The sequence below is a fragment of the Phoenix dactylifera genome, chromosome 12 (assembly GCF_051530095.1).
Source record: "Phoenix dactylifera cultivar Ajwa chromosome 12, Ajwa_hap1_PhDact_Kaust_v1.1, whole genome shotgun sequence".
Taxonomy (NCBI): Eukaryota; Viridiplantae; Streptophyta; class Magnoliopsida; order Arecales; family Arecaceae; genus Phoenix; species Phoenix dactylifera.
The window spans coordinates 13,589,365-13,608,089 of NC_143201.1; the positions used below are offsets into that span (position 1 = coordinate 13,589,365).

Here is an 18,725-nt window from a genome sequence, read left to right on the forward strand (position 1 = left end):
TCTTTTTTCCATAATGACAAAATTTATGGATATATAAGGACAATTAAGACACATATAAAGACCAGCCTAGTCAATATAAGCGACAGTGCCTATTCTTCCTTCCCACAGTTTTAACAAGAAAGCCAATAATAAGCTACTTTTTTCTGAAATTTCATTCATGTCGTATAACATGTTCAAGGAAAGCGGGTAGAACCATATATTAAGCAAGCCACTCCTGCAGTGATTGCAAGCATGAACAACAGATTGGAGTTATGCCATTCAAAAAAACAAACCACAGCAGATGCATCACATAACCATTTTTTTTCATATGTGGAAGGTGGGCATTTCAATTTCATCCTGCATCATACATAAAGCATAGTTCTCAAACCTTGGTCTCAATCACAAGGTACAAATTAGTATTGGATACAAGTTGAATGAGATAACTAACAGCCGCAATGGTAATTTTGAGAAACTTACAACAAGAAATGTTGATCATGCATAGTCATAATATTCTCCGAATCACTGAAAAATTCTCAAAATACTATCAGCTTTTCTCTTAACCGAATTATCCTCTGAATTATTTTTCAAAAATGAAATGGCCCAAAACTTAGTTATTCTCGAATCATCCACGAATTTTAATATTTATTCACAAATTATTCATCACTAATTTAAGAAATTTTTATGTATTACAAATTAATGTTACCATATATTGTTCTAGCAGTGTTTTTTTGCTATCATTTGTTACTTTTGCATCTCTATACTTATTTTAAAGTAGATAAATCTATAAATATTTCAGAAAGCCCATATATTCTTTAATTTACTATTTTTTCTAATTCTTTGTTATCCAAACTCTTTCCAATTTTCGAGGGATTTTCTAGAATTTTTCCAAATTTCAAATTATTACATCTAGCCGAATGGTTCCTGAATGCCAAACTTGTGCCTGTTATCATGAGGAATCTCTACATGCACTTTGGGAAGTTTCTCAGTCAAAAGATATAAATCATTACAAGCATCAGGCCAACATTGCATGATTATAAATATAGCCAAAATCTCCAACTATAAGAAGCTTAACTAGCAAAGATTCAAAAGGCATATGCTAAAAATGAACCTGATGGATATATGGTTCCATCTGATGCAGTAGCTCATATCCCTGCACAAAATGGCCATAAAAGGTTATAAATCACTGCAGCACAACGGAGCAACAAATACCTGATAAATGCAACCACAAAAGTTACTTGTTTGAAATAACGAAGATGAGCATCCATTGCTCCACTAACAGCCTCTAAAAACTCAAATCTCTTCTTTGCCTCAATGTTTGAAAGAGCAGTAACCTGGATATTCATGAGAAATCCATCATAACATAAACAATATGAAACATTATATATACACGTGGAGGTGCAGACACCTTGTGTGGATGAGAATTAGTTAGATAAGGAGATGTTAGTACCAGACTAAAACGAGCTTGCTCAAATGATGATCTTGCACTATGGAGCTCCTGGATTATGTCCATAATTTGAAAAAAAATCCTTAATTAAAAAAAAGAATATTCACAAGGGAAATGATGCAGAACTCAGGATAAATTACTCTATCATTATATGAAAAACACTTTAAGACAGAAAGTATATGGTAATTACATCTTCTAAGATAGTTGCGATGTCAGCTTTTGTGCCTTTCTTCAGTGATAGATACTTCTCACGAGCCTGTCACACAAATTAAACACCAGAAACAGTCATGTCAGAATCATAATAAAATATAAATAATATATTCCACAATCAATAAAACCTTCAAAATCTAGTGGTATTCATCACGAAAAGAAGTTATCTTGAACTTCCTTGAAAATCAATTATAGTAATAATGAAAGTAACTCAGAATGGCTGAGCAATCTCAAATAGATCCACCAGTATTGCAAATTTGCAATCAATATTTTCTATTCATTCCAGCATAAGAGTACTAACATGGAGAGTTGTTGCAATCAGCCACCAATGTAGGCTAATTCAATCTGATATTTTGCTTGAAAGAGATCCAAGTCTTTTTAGTATTTTGAATTTCACAGGAATTGCATAACTTAAACTGACTGGAAGAAAATTCTGCTGCTCAGAACAAACAGGAATCCTGAATATCTGTAATCTTGATAAGATGCCATGAACTACTCATCTTTAAATAGTCTTGTATTTTTTTAAAGTAAAAAAAAACGTCTGGTTAACATTTTAAGTTATTAAACAATGTCTAATTAACATTTTAATTCCTCAACTTTTCTAAGTTAAGGCGAGCAAGTCTTCATCATCTTTAATGACTGTTAACCTGGTTATTAAAATAGTCAAATTATTAAAAGAGAAAAAAAAAGGATGATATGGTAGCCCTAAGTTATGTCTTTTGCAAGTCAGCCACATGCATTTTTTGGTCAGACTAATATAAAGAATACCCAATGCATGAGTTTCCAGCCACTGCAGGATCTAAGGAGGGTCAGACATATGCACTCGGACTCCCACAGGCAGAGTGGCTGTTTCCATGTTTCAACCGTGTTTCGAACACGACACCCAGGTAATAATGAAGCAACCTTACTGTTGTGCCAAGGCCTACCCGTCGATTAATAGAAAGATAGCATCCAATTATTGAAACAAAAGTACACACATAAGCTGGTTGCTGAAGATCATATATTAAGCTGAAATACTTCTATGCTTCCATCCACTAGCCCCACTTAAAGTATAATGATAACATAAATCATCATCAATTAGCCAATTTTTTTAGAGGTCAAATCTCAAGTTCATTTAGCAACAAAGCAACAATGACTAAATACAAAGGACAAGGAAGTCGGTAGGCTTAAGAACACATCACCCGGATGCAACTAAACCAACAGCCATGTCTGCATAGATGTATAGAACATGGTTACCTAAATTGCAAGTTATACAGTCATTTTGTGAATTGGTATGTCTCGAACCAGTTCACAATAAGATTCGATATAACTCGGGAGATAGAAGATGATGATAAATCTATACTTCTTCAGCTTCTCTGATGGATAAGGTATAAGAAGGCCGTTGTGAATGGGATTCTACGACAGGAAAGGAGACTGCTGACAATAGGAATCCACAATAGTAGGAAAATTTGTGCTGCTGGAAGATGAGGAATTGAGGGGTCAAAACAGGGAACCTGGCAAAGTTGAAGTTAGTGCTCCCTAAAATCTCCCAGAAGAGAAGTTATTTGGAAACAAAACATGCAGTCTTATATAAAAGTCAGTGATGTACAGATTTCAATAATTTTCACACATTACTTGTCATTTTTTAATTGATCAACGGGTTCTTTTTTCTCACTCAAATTTTATAATAATGTCAGTTCCAACAACCAATTGTTTTTATCAAAAATATTATACTTTTGATATTTATAAAATATATTTTCTAATCCAATATCTATCATATTTGGTTCATCTCTTGGCAGCAAATTTTGAATTTCAAACCCCAAAACATACCAAGTGAACCAACATACGAGGTAACATAGGTACAGACCATGACCGACCAATTTACTTTCTTTTCACACTTTCACAATAAATTTACATAGCCATCTCACACAAAAAAAAAATACTTTGTCAAGAAATGATTAAGATATAAAGTAACAATCCCACCAACTGACCTGGTCATAGAGAAGGCTAGCCTTGTCAAAATGCTTACGAGCATCCTGCCACAAGATGAGAAGTATACAATGTAGAGTTAAAGTTGCTCAAAGTAATAACAATGCCAAAGCTTCCAGGAAACAATAGATAATAAACAAACCTTGACATCATGCAGATCCATATCTACAAATTGCAGCAATCTGTCATTCAGCATGTGCTCAACCTGTACAAGGAAATATCAAAAAATTTAGCACTGGAAGAAGCAAAGAAAACCATAATACAAAATATAATCAGATTATATGATTCAAAAGAAGAAGAAGAAGAAGAAGAAGAAGCAGGACTCTACATGGTGAATATCATATATGCTAGCTTGAGGTGGCAACGGATGACAAATTGGCTGACCAGAAGATGAAATGAAGCAGAGGAAGCAGCTATGCATGTACTAGCGCATCATGATGAACCGGTAATCTAATTGAGAAACATATGAAATCTATCCATAAATAGCCATCTAGATTTATTTCACCATTCAGCTCTAACGTCATATCCAGCATGAAACCAAGCTACTTCAAATCCTTCCTCATTACTTAAACTAACAAGTTGAACTGTGATACTGTAAAGACAGCAAGAGGCAATATAAATTGCCATAACACATTTAAATCTAAAATTGGCAAATATTTTTATCTAGTTAGTGCAATATCTGACTCCTTTCTAATAATTTGACACAGATTCAGGTAGAACTCATTTTCCACTTGTGATTATCAAGAGCTTGCCTTATCTGAAGTAATCTCACATTTTTAATATGGTACAGTCTCTAGCATAACATAATAACCTTAAAAAAGGCAAACAGAATTCATACTTCTAAGATAGTTAGAGCGTAACTCTAATAATACCAATAACTGATACAATATTGGGCATCATGGAGCAAAATAAAAACATTAAAAAAAACTCCCATCTTTTGGGCACATTTGTATGAAGATTTATCAAGCCTCTGATATATGGATAGTTACTTGAGCAAGAAGAAAGTAATAAAGGTGAACTTTATTTTCACACAAACAGACACATCTTGAATCATATAACTTAGGCACTTTACCTGAGAACGTAGAACTTCTTTGTATGTTCCTATTTCTCTCAACGCAATTGTAAATTTGGTCATAACAGGTCCTGCATAAGAAACAGAAAACCAGTAAGCAAGTAAATCAAGCAATACGATATTCCTATGCTTTCTAAATAATTGCAGTAACACCTATCTAGATCTAGAAACATTTGGCAGGTAAAAAGTCATAAGAAAGGACAAAAAAGAGAGGAGAAACACAAACACACACACACACACACACAAACTACACAGAATTCTACCATATGAATAGTTGAATACTCTAACCCATGTTTTGCTCAAGCAAGCTTTTATCACACAGAGTGACATAATCATTGCTTTTCTTGATAGCAATGGACTAAAATGATATGGTATTACCAAACACTGCAAAGGAAAAGCCATACAGAAAAGTAACACACTGGAATAACCAAAAAATGTAATTAGTATTACATGAAAATGTCAACACAGGACTAACCTCCAAAAGCGACACTAATGGGGTCATTGTGCCCTCCTCCAAATGTTTCAAGAGAGCTTGCAAAAGCTATATCCCCATCATATGCCTCACCAAGTCCTTCTCTGGAAGTCAAGCAAACACATCGTAAGTGTCACTATGCACACTCATGCACGCACTCAAACACACACACATACCGAAAGAGAAAGAGAGTAGACATTGCCTGCTCATCATGTATACTTTACAAAATTGCTAGTAAAAATGAACAAGTTTCGAAAAAATCAAATCACTACTGAAGACTGTACCACAAAAGAGATAAGTAGCCGATCACAAATGTTCATGCTAGTACCTCACTCCACCAAATGCAAAAGCTTTTTCATTGGACAAACAATTCAAAATAAACAATATGATAAAAGTGGGGGAAGGGCAAATCGTAAAGTTTATTACAAAATCCAAATTAAAAGAAAAATGGGACGGCCTAGTACACGAGGCTCCTGTCATTGTGGGGTAACGAGGGTCAAATGTATACAGCCTTACCCCCATGTGCGGAGAGGCCATTTATGTGTTTCAGAGCCGTGACACCCTGGTCACAATAGAGCAACCATACCGTTGCACCAAGCCTCACCCTCAAGCTCCAAATTTAAACTAAGATAATAAACTTTATGTATGAAAATAACTACGATCTTTATAAGCAGCAAACAAGTTTTGTGCAAAAGGAGTTTCAAAACAATCACAGGCCTGAAACTACAAACTTCCATTCAAATAGCAGAGTGGTAATGGGACAAAATTTGAATCAACCATGCCATCTAGAGATTCTAGACAAATTTTATCCAACGGCACAGACAATTGAGATAAGCACGTATGTAGTTTGTTAATGGTCTACATGTTATATAGCAAGAGATCATAGTTCATTGTCATCAAAGAGTGCTAAAACCAAACTTGTTCCTTATGGAATGGAATCAAAGTCTCTCCCAAGTAATTTCTTATCCCAGTAAATTTTAGCATGATCCTAGTCAATTTTTCGGAACCTATTCTTATTTTGAGATTAGGAAGGGTGGAACATGGTGCAGCATGCACCTTGATGGAGATGTACAATGAGAGGAATAGGACAGGAAAATCCAGACTCATGCTTGAGGCAATGTGGCACAATATCATTTAATTGCTGCGTTTGGAATGAGGTACAAGAACCCTATTCATAGGGTGACCCTTGAATTCTTTTGTGATATTTGTTTTGGATCCTCTAGGAAGTAGAAATTGTAACTGTCATCTTGTTTGTGACAGAACTAGCAAAGTTTGTGGTATCCCTACGATAGATTTGGAAAGTTACAATATTAATGTCATTCAAAATGATAGAGATGTGCGGACATGAATTCCTTTTCTTATGAAATTAAAAAATAAGGCTGATTAAAATTCTGAGATCTGGTTAGATTTGTGAAATTATTAATTATGATAATGAGCTTTGTTACAATAGAAACACATTTTCCATCTTGGAAGCTGATTGATGGACAGAAGAACCAAATAGTACAGGAAGATTGTTTTTGCGATCATGAAGTGCTTTAGAGTCCTAGCTGGAGTGAGCTTCTGAATATGTTTACACATGTATGAAGATCCGTATCTTTGTGGATTTGATTAGATATTGGGATGAATATAGCTGATTAATGATCTAATATAAGGTTATAATATAGGGATCTCTATGTCTCTATGTTTGTATAGGGATCCTATTCGACCACTTAATTAAAAAGTATTAACTAAAAATATGGAAAAGCATCTACAAAAGGATAGGGCATATCCACTTCCCTTTTCACTTTATTAACTAAGCTATTTTACGACAAGTGGAAGCCTAGCTAGAAGTTTGCAAAGACATATATGAGACAATCAAGGTTGACAAACATCCATGATGTTATCACCAATGGCATCGATAATGTCAAAGATCATGTGATTGTGGGGATCAACGTCCACAGAAACATCCTGAACCATTTGTACTGGCACAAACCGCACAATACCGGTGTGGAACCAGAATGGTCCCTAGGCTATTTGGTATATGAGCAAAACCAGTCCAAACCAAGCAAAAAAAAGGTGTGCAAGCCTGTTTACTGTACCATACCACCTATATCGTACTGAACCAGTAAAATATCAATACGGTACCCTATTCTAGTATTGCGGACCTTGGCGGGAATGATGTTGGAGTTGATAAGAACATTGTTGTTAATGATAACCAAACAATCAATGATTAGCAGTTACACAAATGGTGTATATCAGTCACATTATCATAGAAGACGATGGTAATTATTATGGGACGGTCACATTGGAAACACCAATACTTTCAAAAAAACTAAATGATGTATTGCAAGTGGCTACAATTTCCCTAGGATAGATATATAAGCTCTAAGAATTTTTTAAGCATATATTTCTTAATTTAATAAGCATATCATGGAAAGAATTATTTACACTTGTAGAACAATGTGTGGTAGTACCTTATAGTACCTACACAACATACATTTTGTGCGCATATCACCTATCTAATCACAAGTAAAAAAATTATAATAAAATATATTAAAAGAAAGCAAGGTACACCATACTGTACCATACCAATTCGGTACCGATACCCAGTACAGGTGGTGTATCAACTCTCGGTATACCAAAAAAATTTCGTACCGTACCATACCGACACTATGCTAGTAGCACCGATACGGGGTCTAATATCGAGATGGTGAACCTTGAAAGATGTAATTATATTTAAATTATTCTAAGATTCTAACTAAAGAGACCAATTATGAACAACAAATGATCTCTATTCTGATGATGGACATTTCTTGTGTACTCATCCAAAGAGACAAACTTTCCAAAATTTCACAAGAAACATAATGATAATGTGTGATACTTAGATGTTTATGTCATAATACTCAAAACCAAAATGATTGCATAATTTTCTCAATGTATATGCCTACTTTATCATGCAAATGAAATTCCAATAGACAAGTATAGTTCAAAAGGTAGTTCGAAAGAAACATAGATCTTGACATACGTATACTTGCGACAGCCTTTATAAAACCTTAGGCACCTCTCCCTTAATGATTCGGCACTTTCTTCAAGCGATTGAATCTGTTTATCATGAAATACAAGCCAGCTGTCAATATGATGCTGAAGGAATAAAACTCAGTGAGACATGAGCAAACTTCGCAAAATCAAGGATACAAAAGCAAAATGATTCATTGTTCTATTCAATTACTTTTTACAACCATAACGCTTTTTGGTCATCCATATCACTTAGCAATTCACCAACACAAGAAGTACATAACTGCAAAAATTTGCCATTCTCCCCCCTATCTGATTTATTTCTGTCAGTTAATTTCCATGATCTTCCAAATGAGATCAAAGGAAGTTATCCCCTACTCACTGAGTTATAATATGGAACACAAATTTACTGCACTACATAGCATTTCCCTTTTTCAACTCTTTCATGACAAAATGGAAAATTCTCACTGACAAAGGTGCAGCGGAAAATATCTCCATCAGACCTATAAGATATATCATAGTACAAAAATAGAGTACAAAGAGGGGCATGAAATGTAGCAGCATATCGAAATTAAGAGAATCAAGAAGATGGTGCCATCTGGAATCTTTGTAAGCTTACTATATTCAATTCCCGGTATAATAGACATACAAGTATACAACACATGCTGATAAGTTGAACTGCCCCAACCAATCTAGATGTTTTTGCAGTGTTCGCAAACACATAATGCAGATGACTGAGTTACAACTGGAAAACTGCACCAAAGCCATTTATCTAAGTTCAGGTTGAGGGACCAGACTAGCTAACACAACTAAAACATGAGCCAAAAATTTAATAATATTTTACAGGGACCTTAACTTTTCATATAATGTTACCAAACACATTTCTTTTGCAAGTGCTTGTTTGCACTAAAAGTTGCCAAAAAGTGCTATTTTTAAGCAACACCAGTTACCATTTTACATCTTGTTTGAAGCTGCCTTCTCTTATTTCTGCCCATTTCGATCTCTCCATTTGGTCTCCTCACCTCACCAAATTCCTTTACTCTCCACTTCTGCAACATCAGAGTGCTACTGTATAGAAATCTGGTATTCTCTTCTCCAGACATGGCATACTCATGTTGATGCTGTCAGTATGGTTTGATTCCACCAGGCCTTTGCCCGTGTTTCATCAAGAATGAAACCTTGGTATCTAAAACCTTGGAACAAGAGAACAAGCTTGACCATCTCCATAGCACCTACAATAAACCACTCAATCTCTCTCTCACACACAAACATCCCACTCTTCCCTCTCATACTTCCAGCCATTCCAAAAGCGACTCAATCAGAATTGTGGTCAGGTTGAATTTCTGAAATTCCAGTCACTTTTAGGATCAATGGTTGGACTTTCGTCTAGGGTTATGTTACAATTGTCCTCTTTCTTAATCGTTTCAGCAAAAACTAGCCGCCCACAGCTGCCCTTTTATTGATATACTTTCTACAAGTCTTTATAAAACAGCAGCACAAAAAAAAAAAAAAACACCTCCACACTGTCTTAATAGAATTTACCCTTTCATCAAAATAATAGTTGAACACATCCTAGATCTATCAATCTCCTAAGTCAAGCATACAATTGCTGCTTCTGGGAGTTTATCCGGGATCGGAACTTTTGTAAGTTCTTATTTCATAGGTATTGCTCCATCCGAGAGGAGGGCTGGGTAATGTAGCAATATATTCCCAAAAGGAAAACATATGTTAGTGAGGCTCAACCTGGTTTCAGATGAATAATGCACATCTCTATCTTGTTAGATACCACAAAAAATTAAAAAAAACTTGTTGCAGTAACAGTGTATTTTGTCCATAAGATAAAAAAGTACAAGAATCCCAACACAAATAGAGAATCAGAACTTCCAATTTTGTCGGTCAGAACCACAAATAATCCTAAGCAAGGGACAAGTCAATGAAAGAAACAGGGGATGAGACAACTCTGGATTCAAATCAAAGGGATTGATGTACGATGCAAAAGGAAACAAAAAAAAACAACTATTATGTGGATCCACTTGAAATACTATAAAGGATTGGTGACGTGGCCTATAGAATTGCCTTGCCACCTACACTTGCTGGTGTACATAATATTTTTCATGTATCTATGTTAAGGAAGCATGTACCGGATCCCAACCATGTTGTGGAATATGAATCCTTGAAACTCAGAAAGGGTCCGACACATGAAGAGTACCCTATGCAAATTGTAGATCAAAAGGAACAGAGATTAAAGTGGTGTGTTATTCCATATGTTAAAGTGAAATAGAATCATCATTTTGTATGGGAGGCTACTTGGAAGTTGGAAGATGATATGAGGCAAAAGTATCCTCAATTGTTTGAGAATCCAAGAATCATACTTCAAGGACGAAATTTCATTAAGGGGGGAAGGATGTAATACCTAGACCCATGGCCCAAGCCCAGCCCATGCTAGGGCCTGCTAGTAAGGCGGTACCCACATTCTCTTGGATAAACAGTGGCCACCCTGTTAAAATAGCAGAAGCACCCCTATTTCTCCCGATCCCAACCACACAACACCCTACCCACCTCCACTGCCTCTCGTCGTGCCCTTTTTACCCCTACCACATGACCCCAGCCACCCACTCCACAGCCTCTAGCACCTCTTGCACACCCTCTCCCCCTCTCGCTTGCCTCCTTCCACCACCTCTCTCTCCCTCTCTCTTTCACTCTCTCCCTATATCTCTCCCTTCTCCCATAGTTGCCTCCTTCAACCACCTCTCTCTTTCTCTCTCTCTCTCTCTCCCTTCTACCCTTTGTGTGTGTGTGTGTGTTGGCAAGTGCTCCCTTCTCCCCTCGTGTGTTAGCGGGTGAGGGGGTATCGTGACCTCATCCAGCCGTCTGCCACTCTCTCTCTCTCTCTCTCTCTCTCTGAGCCAAGCCCCCAGAGGGGGGCCCTCTCACATCATGCTATTCTCATGTGACATGAGAATGTATTTGGTGAATATTCTCTGCAAAAGATTGGTCATTGATGGTGAAGAAATTGGCATATCATGCCTGTTTATGTATGGAGTCCTAAAAACCCACCATCATTCATTTAAAATGAAAAAATGGATCCATCAAACTTGGATTTCGATTGAGCTTTTTGCCTTCTCAAAAGGAGACTGGATGAGCATATGGCAGGAGAGGCCCAAGGATCTCATTGCTACGGGAGCTAAATCTGACACCGAGGGTCTTCAGAAAAGGATATTTGTGTCAAAAAAAAAGTGTTTCAACAATTGGCTGTGACACCAAGCAACTTCCTTCTCTAAGTACATGACGCAATGATTTGAATACTTATGTCTTCACAATGTCATCGAAACCTCCCAATCAATTAAACAAACAAACTACACTTTGATCAATGTGCGTGTGTGCATGCATAAATGTGTTCGATTTCAAAATACCACCTTTCTGAAACAATATGTCTGTCGTATACTACTGAGAAAAATCCTATGGCCGAGATGTTGCAGCTTGCTGATGAATGTAATTTTATTGCAAGAATAAAGGCGACCCGATGTTCCCAAAGGGGTACATCGGGTCGCCTTTAACATCTCCATCGGAAGAGAGGAAAAAAAGGAAAGAAATAAAGAAAAAAATGCATGCATTTAAATGCCTCAAAAACAGGGAACTATCGAGCCATTCTCAGTTCAGAGCATCTCACCTGTTTCCGAAACATGGGAGAATCATCGAGCTTGGTGAAATACATGGTGAAGCCGCAAGCTTTTCCACCTCCCCGCACCAAATCCTCATCAACGCCCACGCTCCAATCCCCAGCTCGCCCAACCCGACCTCCAATCCACCCCCGGACGATCAAAGACCCATCCGATCCATCAGAGAAACACAGAACCCAGAAAAACCGAGCTCCCACCGCATCAATCCCGCTCCGCCGGATCCAGATCCGCCGTGGATACAAATCCACTCCAATTTCTCGACCCCGATCATCACGAGAAGCTTCGCCCGGCGAATCCCACCAGTATTTCCTCCGATTTTAGATCTCTCCACGTCCAGGACGCGAGCTCTTCAGCTCCAAGCTCCCGAAACCCTATAAATCCAAAGAAATCACGGAAAATAGAGGAAAAACACGACGAAATGAGGGGATTAAGTAGAAGAAGCGGCTCTGATCGAAGAGATTTGGGGAATCCAATGAACTAAATTGGGGAGAAAGCTCAGAGAGGGAGAGAAAAAGGAGAGGAAGCGAAAAAGGAGGAGAGAGAAAAAGGGAAAACAAAGGGATTTTTTTTTCTGAGGGATTTATTTTTTATTGACCGGATATAGAGGGAATTTTGGTCTTAAAACGGCGGGGTTCGGCGGTGTCTTGACCGACATTTTTTTTGTTTTTTTTAACCTACCGACGTTTTTCGTTGCTAATTATTTGCGTAGATAGAAGACGGTCACCGCTGGGTGAGTAAGTTCACGAAACAGTGGACAGCTCACCCTGCCAGCTCTTTGTTTTTCTATCTCTATTTTTTCTAACATCAACTAGTTAGGAATTTAGGCATGGTTTCAGAAATATGTAAAAGGTATCATTTTTTTATTTTTATAAAAATATTCTTGTTATCATATTATTAGATAAATACAAAAATATTGTTTGGTATAAAAAATTAATTATTTGAGATTTCTCTATTCTACTATCAGAATAAAGCTCTCCTAATAACTCTATTTGTGAATCCCTCATTTATATATGTCTATTTTAAATTTCTAAAATAAATTTTAATTTATTATCCTAGCAAATCAGAAATATGACTCCATTTTCAGCCTCTATTAGAGAGTGAGTTTATTCCAATAGCATGGGCATCGGATGTGCCATGCTATCAATTTATTGAAAATTTGGATTTATGAGTTGCTACGAATAGATGGTCAACATGTGTGGATAAGAAAATGCCCAATCTCATGTTTATATTGAATAAATATATCAAGGTCTTATCATGTTTATATAGTAATATAGTAAAGTATGTATTCTAATTATAGATTCTTGATTAAACTATATTCTAACTAATTATATTTATTGTTATAAAAATTAAATTAGATCGAATAACCAAATCCTCGATCTCTAATCTTCACACAATTATAAATACTTTCAACCTTTCTAAATATGTCCTTCTCAACCTCTATTTAAAAGAGAGAAGAGAGATGCATTGGTTCAATGTGAAAATGTTCTATTATTAACTTAGAGACAATAGGTTTAGGAGATGATTATAGATATTTTATGCTTTCTTTTATATGCAGTTCATGTGCTAATGCATGTGGACATAATCCAAACATTTATATACAAGCTATGAAGAGTAATTTACGTCATACTATAGGAATTATTCTTCATGACTAAAGGTAACGATACGTTAAAAGTTCTTGATAGTTTCTAATTGATATTTCATGTATGTTTACCTCAAATTTTATTATGTATGAATAAAAGATATAGTTCTGCATAAGTTGAATGCATCATCCAAGTGCTAATTTATATAAAAAATCAGATTCTATACATATTCTTTGCTTATATGGAGATTGCTAGAATTCTGAACAATTGTATGCAAATCATATAGAATATACTTTGAGATTTCTCTTGTGAAAATCTTGTACTTTCCATTGATCAATTATCATAGCAAATAGAGATTTGCATGTCAATATTTCAACAAACCATGTTACTTAGTCACAAATATATATATATATATATATAATACTCTTGTCAAAATAAAATAGCCTCCAAAATTTGTCATGGTGGAACCAACATTTTTGAAGAAAAATGAAAACTCAAATACAAGCACAGCAATGCATTATCTCTAGCTAGCCAATTTGTAAGTATATTAGCTACTTAGTATATGTACATAAAAGTTAAAAGGGGAGAAGAAAAAGAAACATTGACGGTTAGATATCCAATATATATGGATTATAATGATTATCTACAAATATCTGTAACTATAGAGGGTCACCATTTTACCTAAAACTATAACTTTTTCTTTCTAAAAAAATTGATGAAACCCTTTCAATTTATAGAAGCTTAAAACTTTTAAAAATAATCCTATTTTACAAGACAATGGTTGAAAAATATAAATATTTTTTTGAACATCGTGTAAAACGACTCTCACTTCTTTTGCATAAAATGCAAATATATTTCAAAATTTTAACTTCTCTAAGAAAAAAGTTAGAGGAGAAAAAAATCTTGACATGAAGGGCTCCAAATGCATCTGCATTTTTCGTTGGAGAAATTCAACGATATAATATTTTTTTTTTTGCATGCATCATACGCTCTACAAATTGGGTATATAAAATTAGTGTAAAACTAGGGCTGTTATTGATATAGAAATTCTATCTTAGAATTCACTGGTACAAGTTTTCCAATTAGACATTTCCCTTTGTTAATTTTTTAAAAAAAGGATTTTTTTTATGGTAGATAATTTAATAAATAAGATATTTCCCTTTGTTAGTTTTAAAAATATTGATATTTCCCTTTGTCAAAAACAGGAGAGTAGATTTACCGGCACTGGTGATCGGATCCTCACTATAATTAAGATGTGAAGACTATAATAATTTATGTTTAATTACGAAAGGCACCCCGCCCGACCTGACAGTATGGAAGGCGGAATGAGCATGAGCCGAGCAAATTCTAAAAGGGAACCGATGCCCCCCCGCACCTATTGCACGAAATCACACCATAATTGCACTCCACACTGATACCTGGGTCCCACGGCATGGTTACGTCATGAGTGCCAGTTTGGGTGCAGTGCACGGTCGACCAGCCACCGGGAGGAAATCATTCAATCCGCCCCAGTTTTGTTTTGCTTTCGCTTTTCGGGCTTCCCCCTTCTTTTAGGACGGCGGGACCCACCGTCGCGGAGTGGTGTCTCATTCAAAATCGAGAGATCAGGACCGTCCAATAGATGGACCCCAAAGAGTTAGATTAATTTTATTGCTATGTATTTTGTAGCCCTCCCATGTGACAGCATCGTTCCTCCTTTCAGCTTTATCCCACCGTCCCAAATTTCTTTTGGCGGCACGTTGATCGAGTGGTCCTGAACGGTGGACCTCATGGTAGAGGGTGCTGTTTGGTACATTTAGATGCACCGTTGGCTATACAAATATTAATTACATCTATGGGGTTGGTAACTCCATTATTGTACGTAGCGCCAAGCATTTACGTTCTACTGATAGCCAATTAGGGGTCATAATCATAATAACATTATAGTTGACATAAATTTAGTTTTTATAAGAATGTATATTTAAATAATGAATGTTAGCATAGGAGAAATAGTAGTTACTATGTAAAATTTTTCACTTCTTGTTTAATTAAATTGGTACGTTTCTTTCAAAATTAATATTATTTTAAAAATTATTGGCAGAACGATGTTATACTCCACATAGATTAAGCATGTTGGCCTAGAATCTAAAATAAATACCAATTAAATCAGGTAGCAATAATATAAAAAAAAAATGAAGTTAAAAAGATATATTTTTAAAAACAAATTAAAGACCAAAATAATGAGTTTGACTTTCACTTTTCAAGATGTTTCACCTTATAAAAAGAATTTATTTTTATAAAACCACACACTCTCTCTCACTACAAGATAAAAACATCATCATCTCTCACTTTCACTAACTTAACTTAAAAAGGCAAACTCTTGTATATTGAGTCTAAGTTTCAACTTAATTTAACATGAGCCTAAATCCTAAAGTTATTGAAATTAATGATCAGCTAAACAAAAATAAAATTAGAACTTGGCAATAAATCTCAACACTCCTTCTCATTTTAAAGTCTATATTGATAATGTTGAATCCGCCAATATCATGAAACTCCACAATAGCTATTACCGTTATTACTATAGTAAAAGCAATATGCAATGACTTATCAAATCAACAATCAAACAATGCAACTTTTTTGTTGGCTCGAATAATAACTTTTTTATTAGTTCATCCTTTTCAATGCATGTGTTGATGTCCCTGATATCCTCCAACACATTCTCTCAATATCAAATCCATGATCACTATGCTTAGATTCTATTAAGCATCTATCTTATCCCAACAAATATCATATTGCTAGTTGCAATCACTATAAACACCAGCCATTACTTGCAAATAAAAAGTCAATAAGAAAATTTTGGCCACATTCACATGCCTTTAGTTGAGTAGCTTTATATATCTGCACACTACTAGCTTCTACACATGAAATTAAATCTTGATGCACAGTCTTCTAATTATTCGATCTCTAGAGTAGTTTCCAAATTAACTAGCACACCAAAAGCATTGTTGAACACGAAGGCACAATATGAGTTATCCACACCAAACATATATTCTTGCTGCTTGATCTTCGAAGCTACCTCAAACTTAGCCAGGTTTTTTCTTTCATAACCGACTAAATCGCCAAATGAAACATCCATATCTTGAATAAGATAGCACTAGTATAAGACTTTTCTATATGATTTGACTCCTTATTACGGATCTATATAATTGGATCAACTGTAGCATCCTTTGATTCTTCACGAGCAATTTCGAAATCAACTGATTCTCCAATCTCAATCTTTTTTGAACTTAATATAGTATTCATCTAATTGGGCTTCTCTCACACTAGATTTTCATCTAGACTTGGTTGATTTTTGGCTGATCAACTTTGCCATACTTTAAGTTTTTTGAATATGATCCAATTTCTAATTAATCAAGTTTTTCCTTTCTTCAAATCTCCATCTTTAAACTAATTTTGCTCTTCTTTTGAATTTTCAGAAAAGTCTGGAACCAAAACCCATTATTCAAGCAACTTTTACTTTAAAACACTTTGATGCCACACTTTGCTAAATTTTGAGTAGATAGCCATTAGAAAATCCTATGCTTTCTTCAGCTCCTTTGTATTTTGCATATAGAGATAATTTGCTCTATCTATCATAACTTGGATAATTTCCATCACATTCTTAGATTCCAAATTTCACTTTCTTCTTACAGCCTCATTGGTAAAAATATTTGTTGGCATCATCTCTGACGCTTCTAAGATGTCCCACAAATTTTGTCCCATCAAATAAACTTTAATCCAAAACCTCCAAATTGGATAAGAGATATAATTTTACTTATGGAGATATATAGTGGTAGAAAAAGTAGCTATATTAATATTGGTGAAATCAACCATTATGATCCAAATATTGAATTATAATAGAGTCCACACATTTGCACACACATATAATAAATTATTGGAAACTCAAGAACCACGTCAAATAACCTTCAAAACTACTAACAATCAAGTCGCCGGTTTGAAAGTTGCTCTTCAGATAAATCTAACCAAACTTGCAAACCCCTCGACCATACTCCAACTTTGCTACGATATCATGTAGAACCATAAATATACGAACTACCGATCTCAAAACATCTGGCTCTAATATTACATAGAGCCATAAAAATATGAACCATCAATCTCGAAACCTATACTCTGATACCATATAGAACAATATGTTACAAGATGTAGATCAAGCATGCCGACCAATTATCCAAAACAAACATCAATTAAATCAAGCACCAATAGTAAAAGAGAGAGAGAAATAAATTTATAAACAAATAAAAACTAAAATAGTGAGTTTTTTAGCTCCTATTCTTAATGTTGCCTTACTTCATCCAAAAAAAAAAAAAATTCTTCCAGCACTTCGCATCACTTTTTTCTCTTCTTTATAAAATTGCATTCTCTCCCATTTCCCCCATCCGCAAAAAAATAAACTCTTGTTTATTGGATCTAAGTGGACTTAAATTCTAAAATTATTAAAATTAATGATCATCTAAATAGAAATTTTAATAACATTAAGATTTGGCAATTAATCTCAGCATTGTTAACTTTTAGAAGAACTAACATTGTCACACAGTTGAAGGACATGTGGCTGGTTAAGTTGGTTTTCTATACGGTTGTAATAGGAGGCACATTTTCACTTACCTCATATTATTTTTTTATATATAAAGCATAGAGTTAGTTCTTCTTTTCAAATATAAATACATTGATGTAACAGGAGAAAAGGATGAATAAAATTTCCTTTCCTTTCTTCCAGTCACTTGCCGTTTTCCTCGATTCCTTCCCTGTTCTTGCTCACAGCAATGGAGCTAGAGCTATTTTTTGATATGGTATCGAGCTGAGCTTCTTCTTCAGGTTGCGCTGAAATCTTCTACGAACCCAAGCGTGGAAGAGCTTGACGAGCTCGTTGATGGGGATGAATTAATGCAGTTCAGAGCTCTTCCTTCTTGCAAATATACTCCTACTTGCAGTTGTGGTGCCCTCGCCACCATTGCCTCCTTTCAACATAAGGATTATGTTGTAAAGTTTCTTAATGGTTTAAATGACAATTTTGTTTCTGTCAAAGATCATATACTGTTGATGGAACCTTTACCTTCCATTAACAAAGTCTTCTCCACTGTGCTTCAAGCTGAGAAGCAGAAATCTAATCGAGCCAATTTTGGTCATAATGTTTCTGTAGAGCCCATTGCTTTAGCAAGTCAAACCAAGCCTCAACAACAATATTAGAGGAACAAATCCAACAACAACAACAAGAAATGTCTCATTTGCAATTGGTGTGGGAAGCAAGGACATACAGAGGAAAAATGCTTTGAGAAGCATAGATATCCAC

The 18,725-nt window shown here is 35.3% G+C and overlaps 1 protein-coding gene across 1 annotated transcript in view; it reads right to left on the reverse strand.

The window, feature by feature from the left end:
• LOC103723881 (ADP-ribosylation factor GTPase-activating protein AGD3) overlaps positions 1 to 12,415 on the reverse strand; it is a 35,776-nt gene extending 23,361 nt beyond the window's left edge. Inside the window, exons 1-10 of the mRNA XM_017846814.5 lie at positions 11,810 to 12,415; positions 8,150 to 8,226; positions 5,149 to 5,249; positions 4,674 to 4,744; positions 3,744 to 3,806; positions 3,604 to 3,648; positions 1,614 to 1,679; positions 1,427 to 1,474; positions 1,215 to 1,310; positions 1,088 to 1,129 (exon numbers count right to left, since the gene is read on the reverse strand). Coding sequence (XP_017702303.1) covers positions 1,088 to 1,129; positions 1,215 to 1,310; positions 1,427 to 1,474; positions 1,614 to 1,679; positions 3,604 to 3,648; positions 3,744 to 3,806; positions 4,674 to 4,744; positions 5,149 to 5,249; positions 8,150 to 8,226; positions 11,810 to 11,854 — 654 coding nt within the window. The 5' untranslated portion in view covers positions 11,855 to 12,415. The remainder of the gene's footprint in view (positions 1 to 1,087; positions 1,130 to 1,214; positions 1,311 to 1,426; positions 1,475 to 1,613; positions 1,680 to 3,603; positions 3,649 to 3,743; positions 3,807 to 4,673; positions 4,745 to 5,148; positions 5,250 to 8,149; positions 8,227 to 11,809) is intronic.
• Positions 12,416 to 18,725: the final 6,310 nt, after the last annotated feature.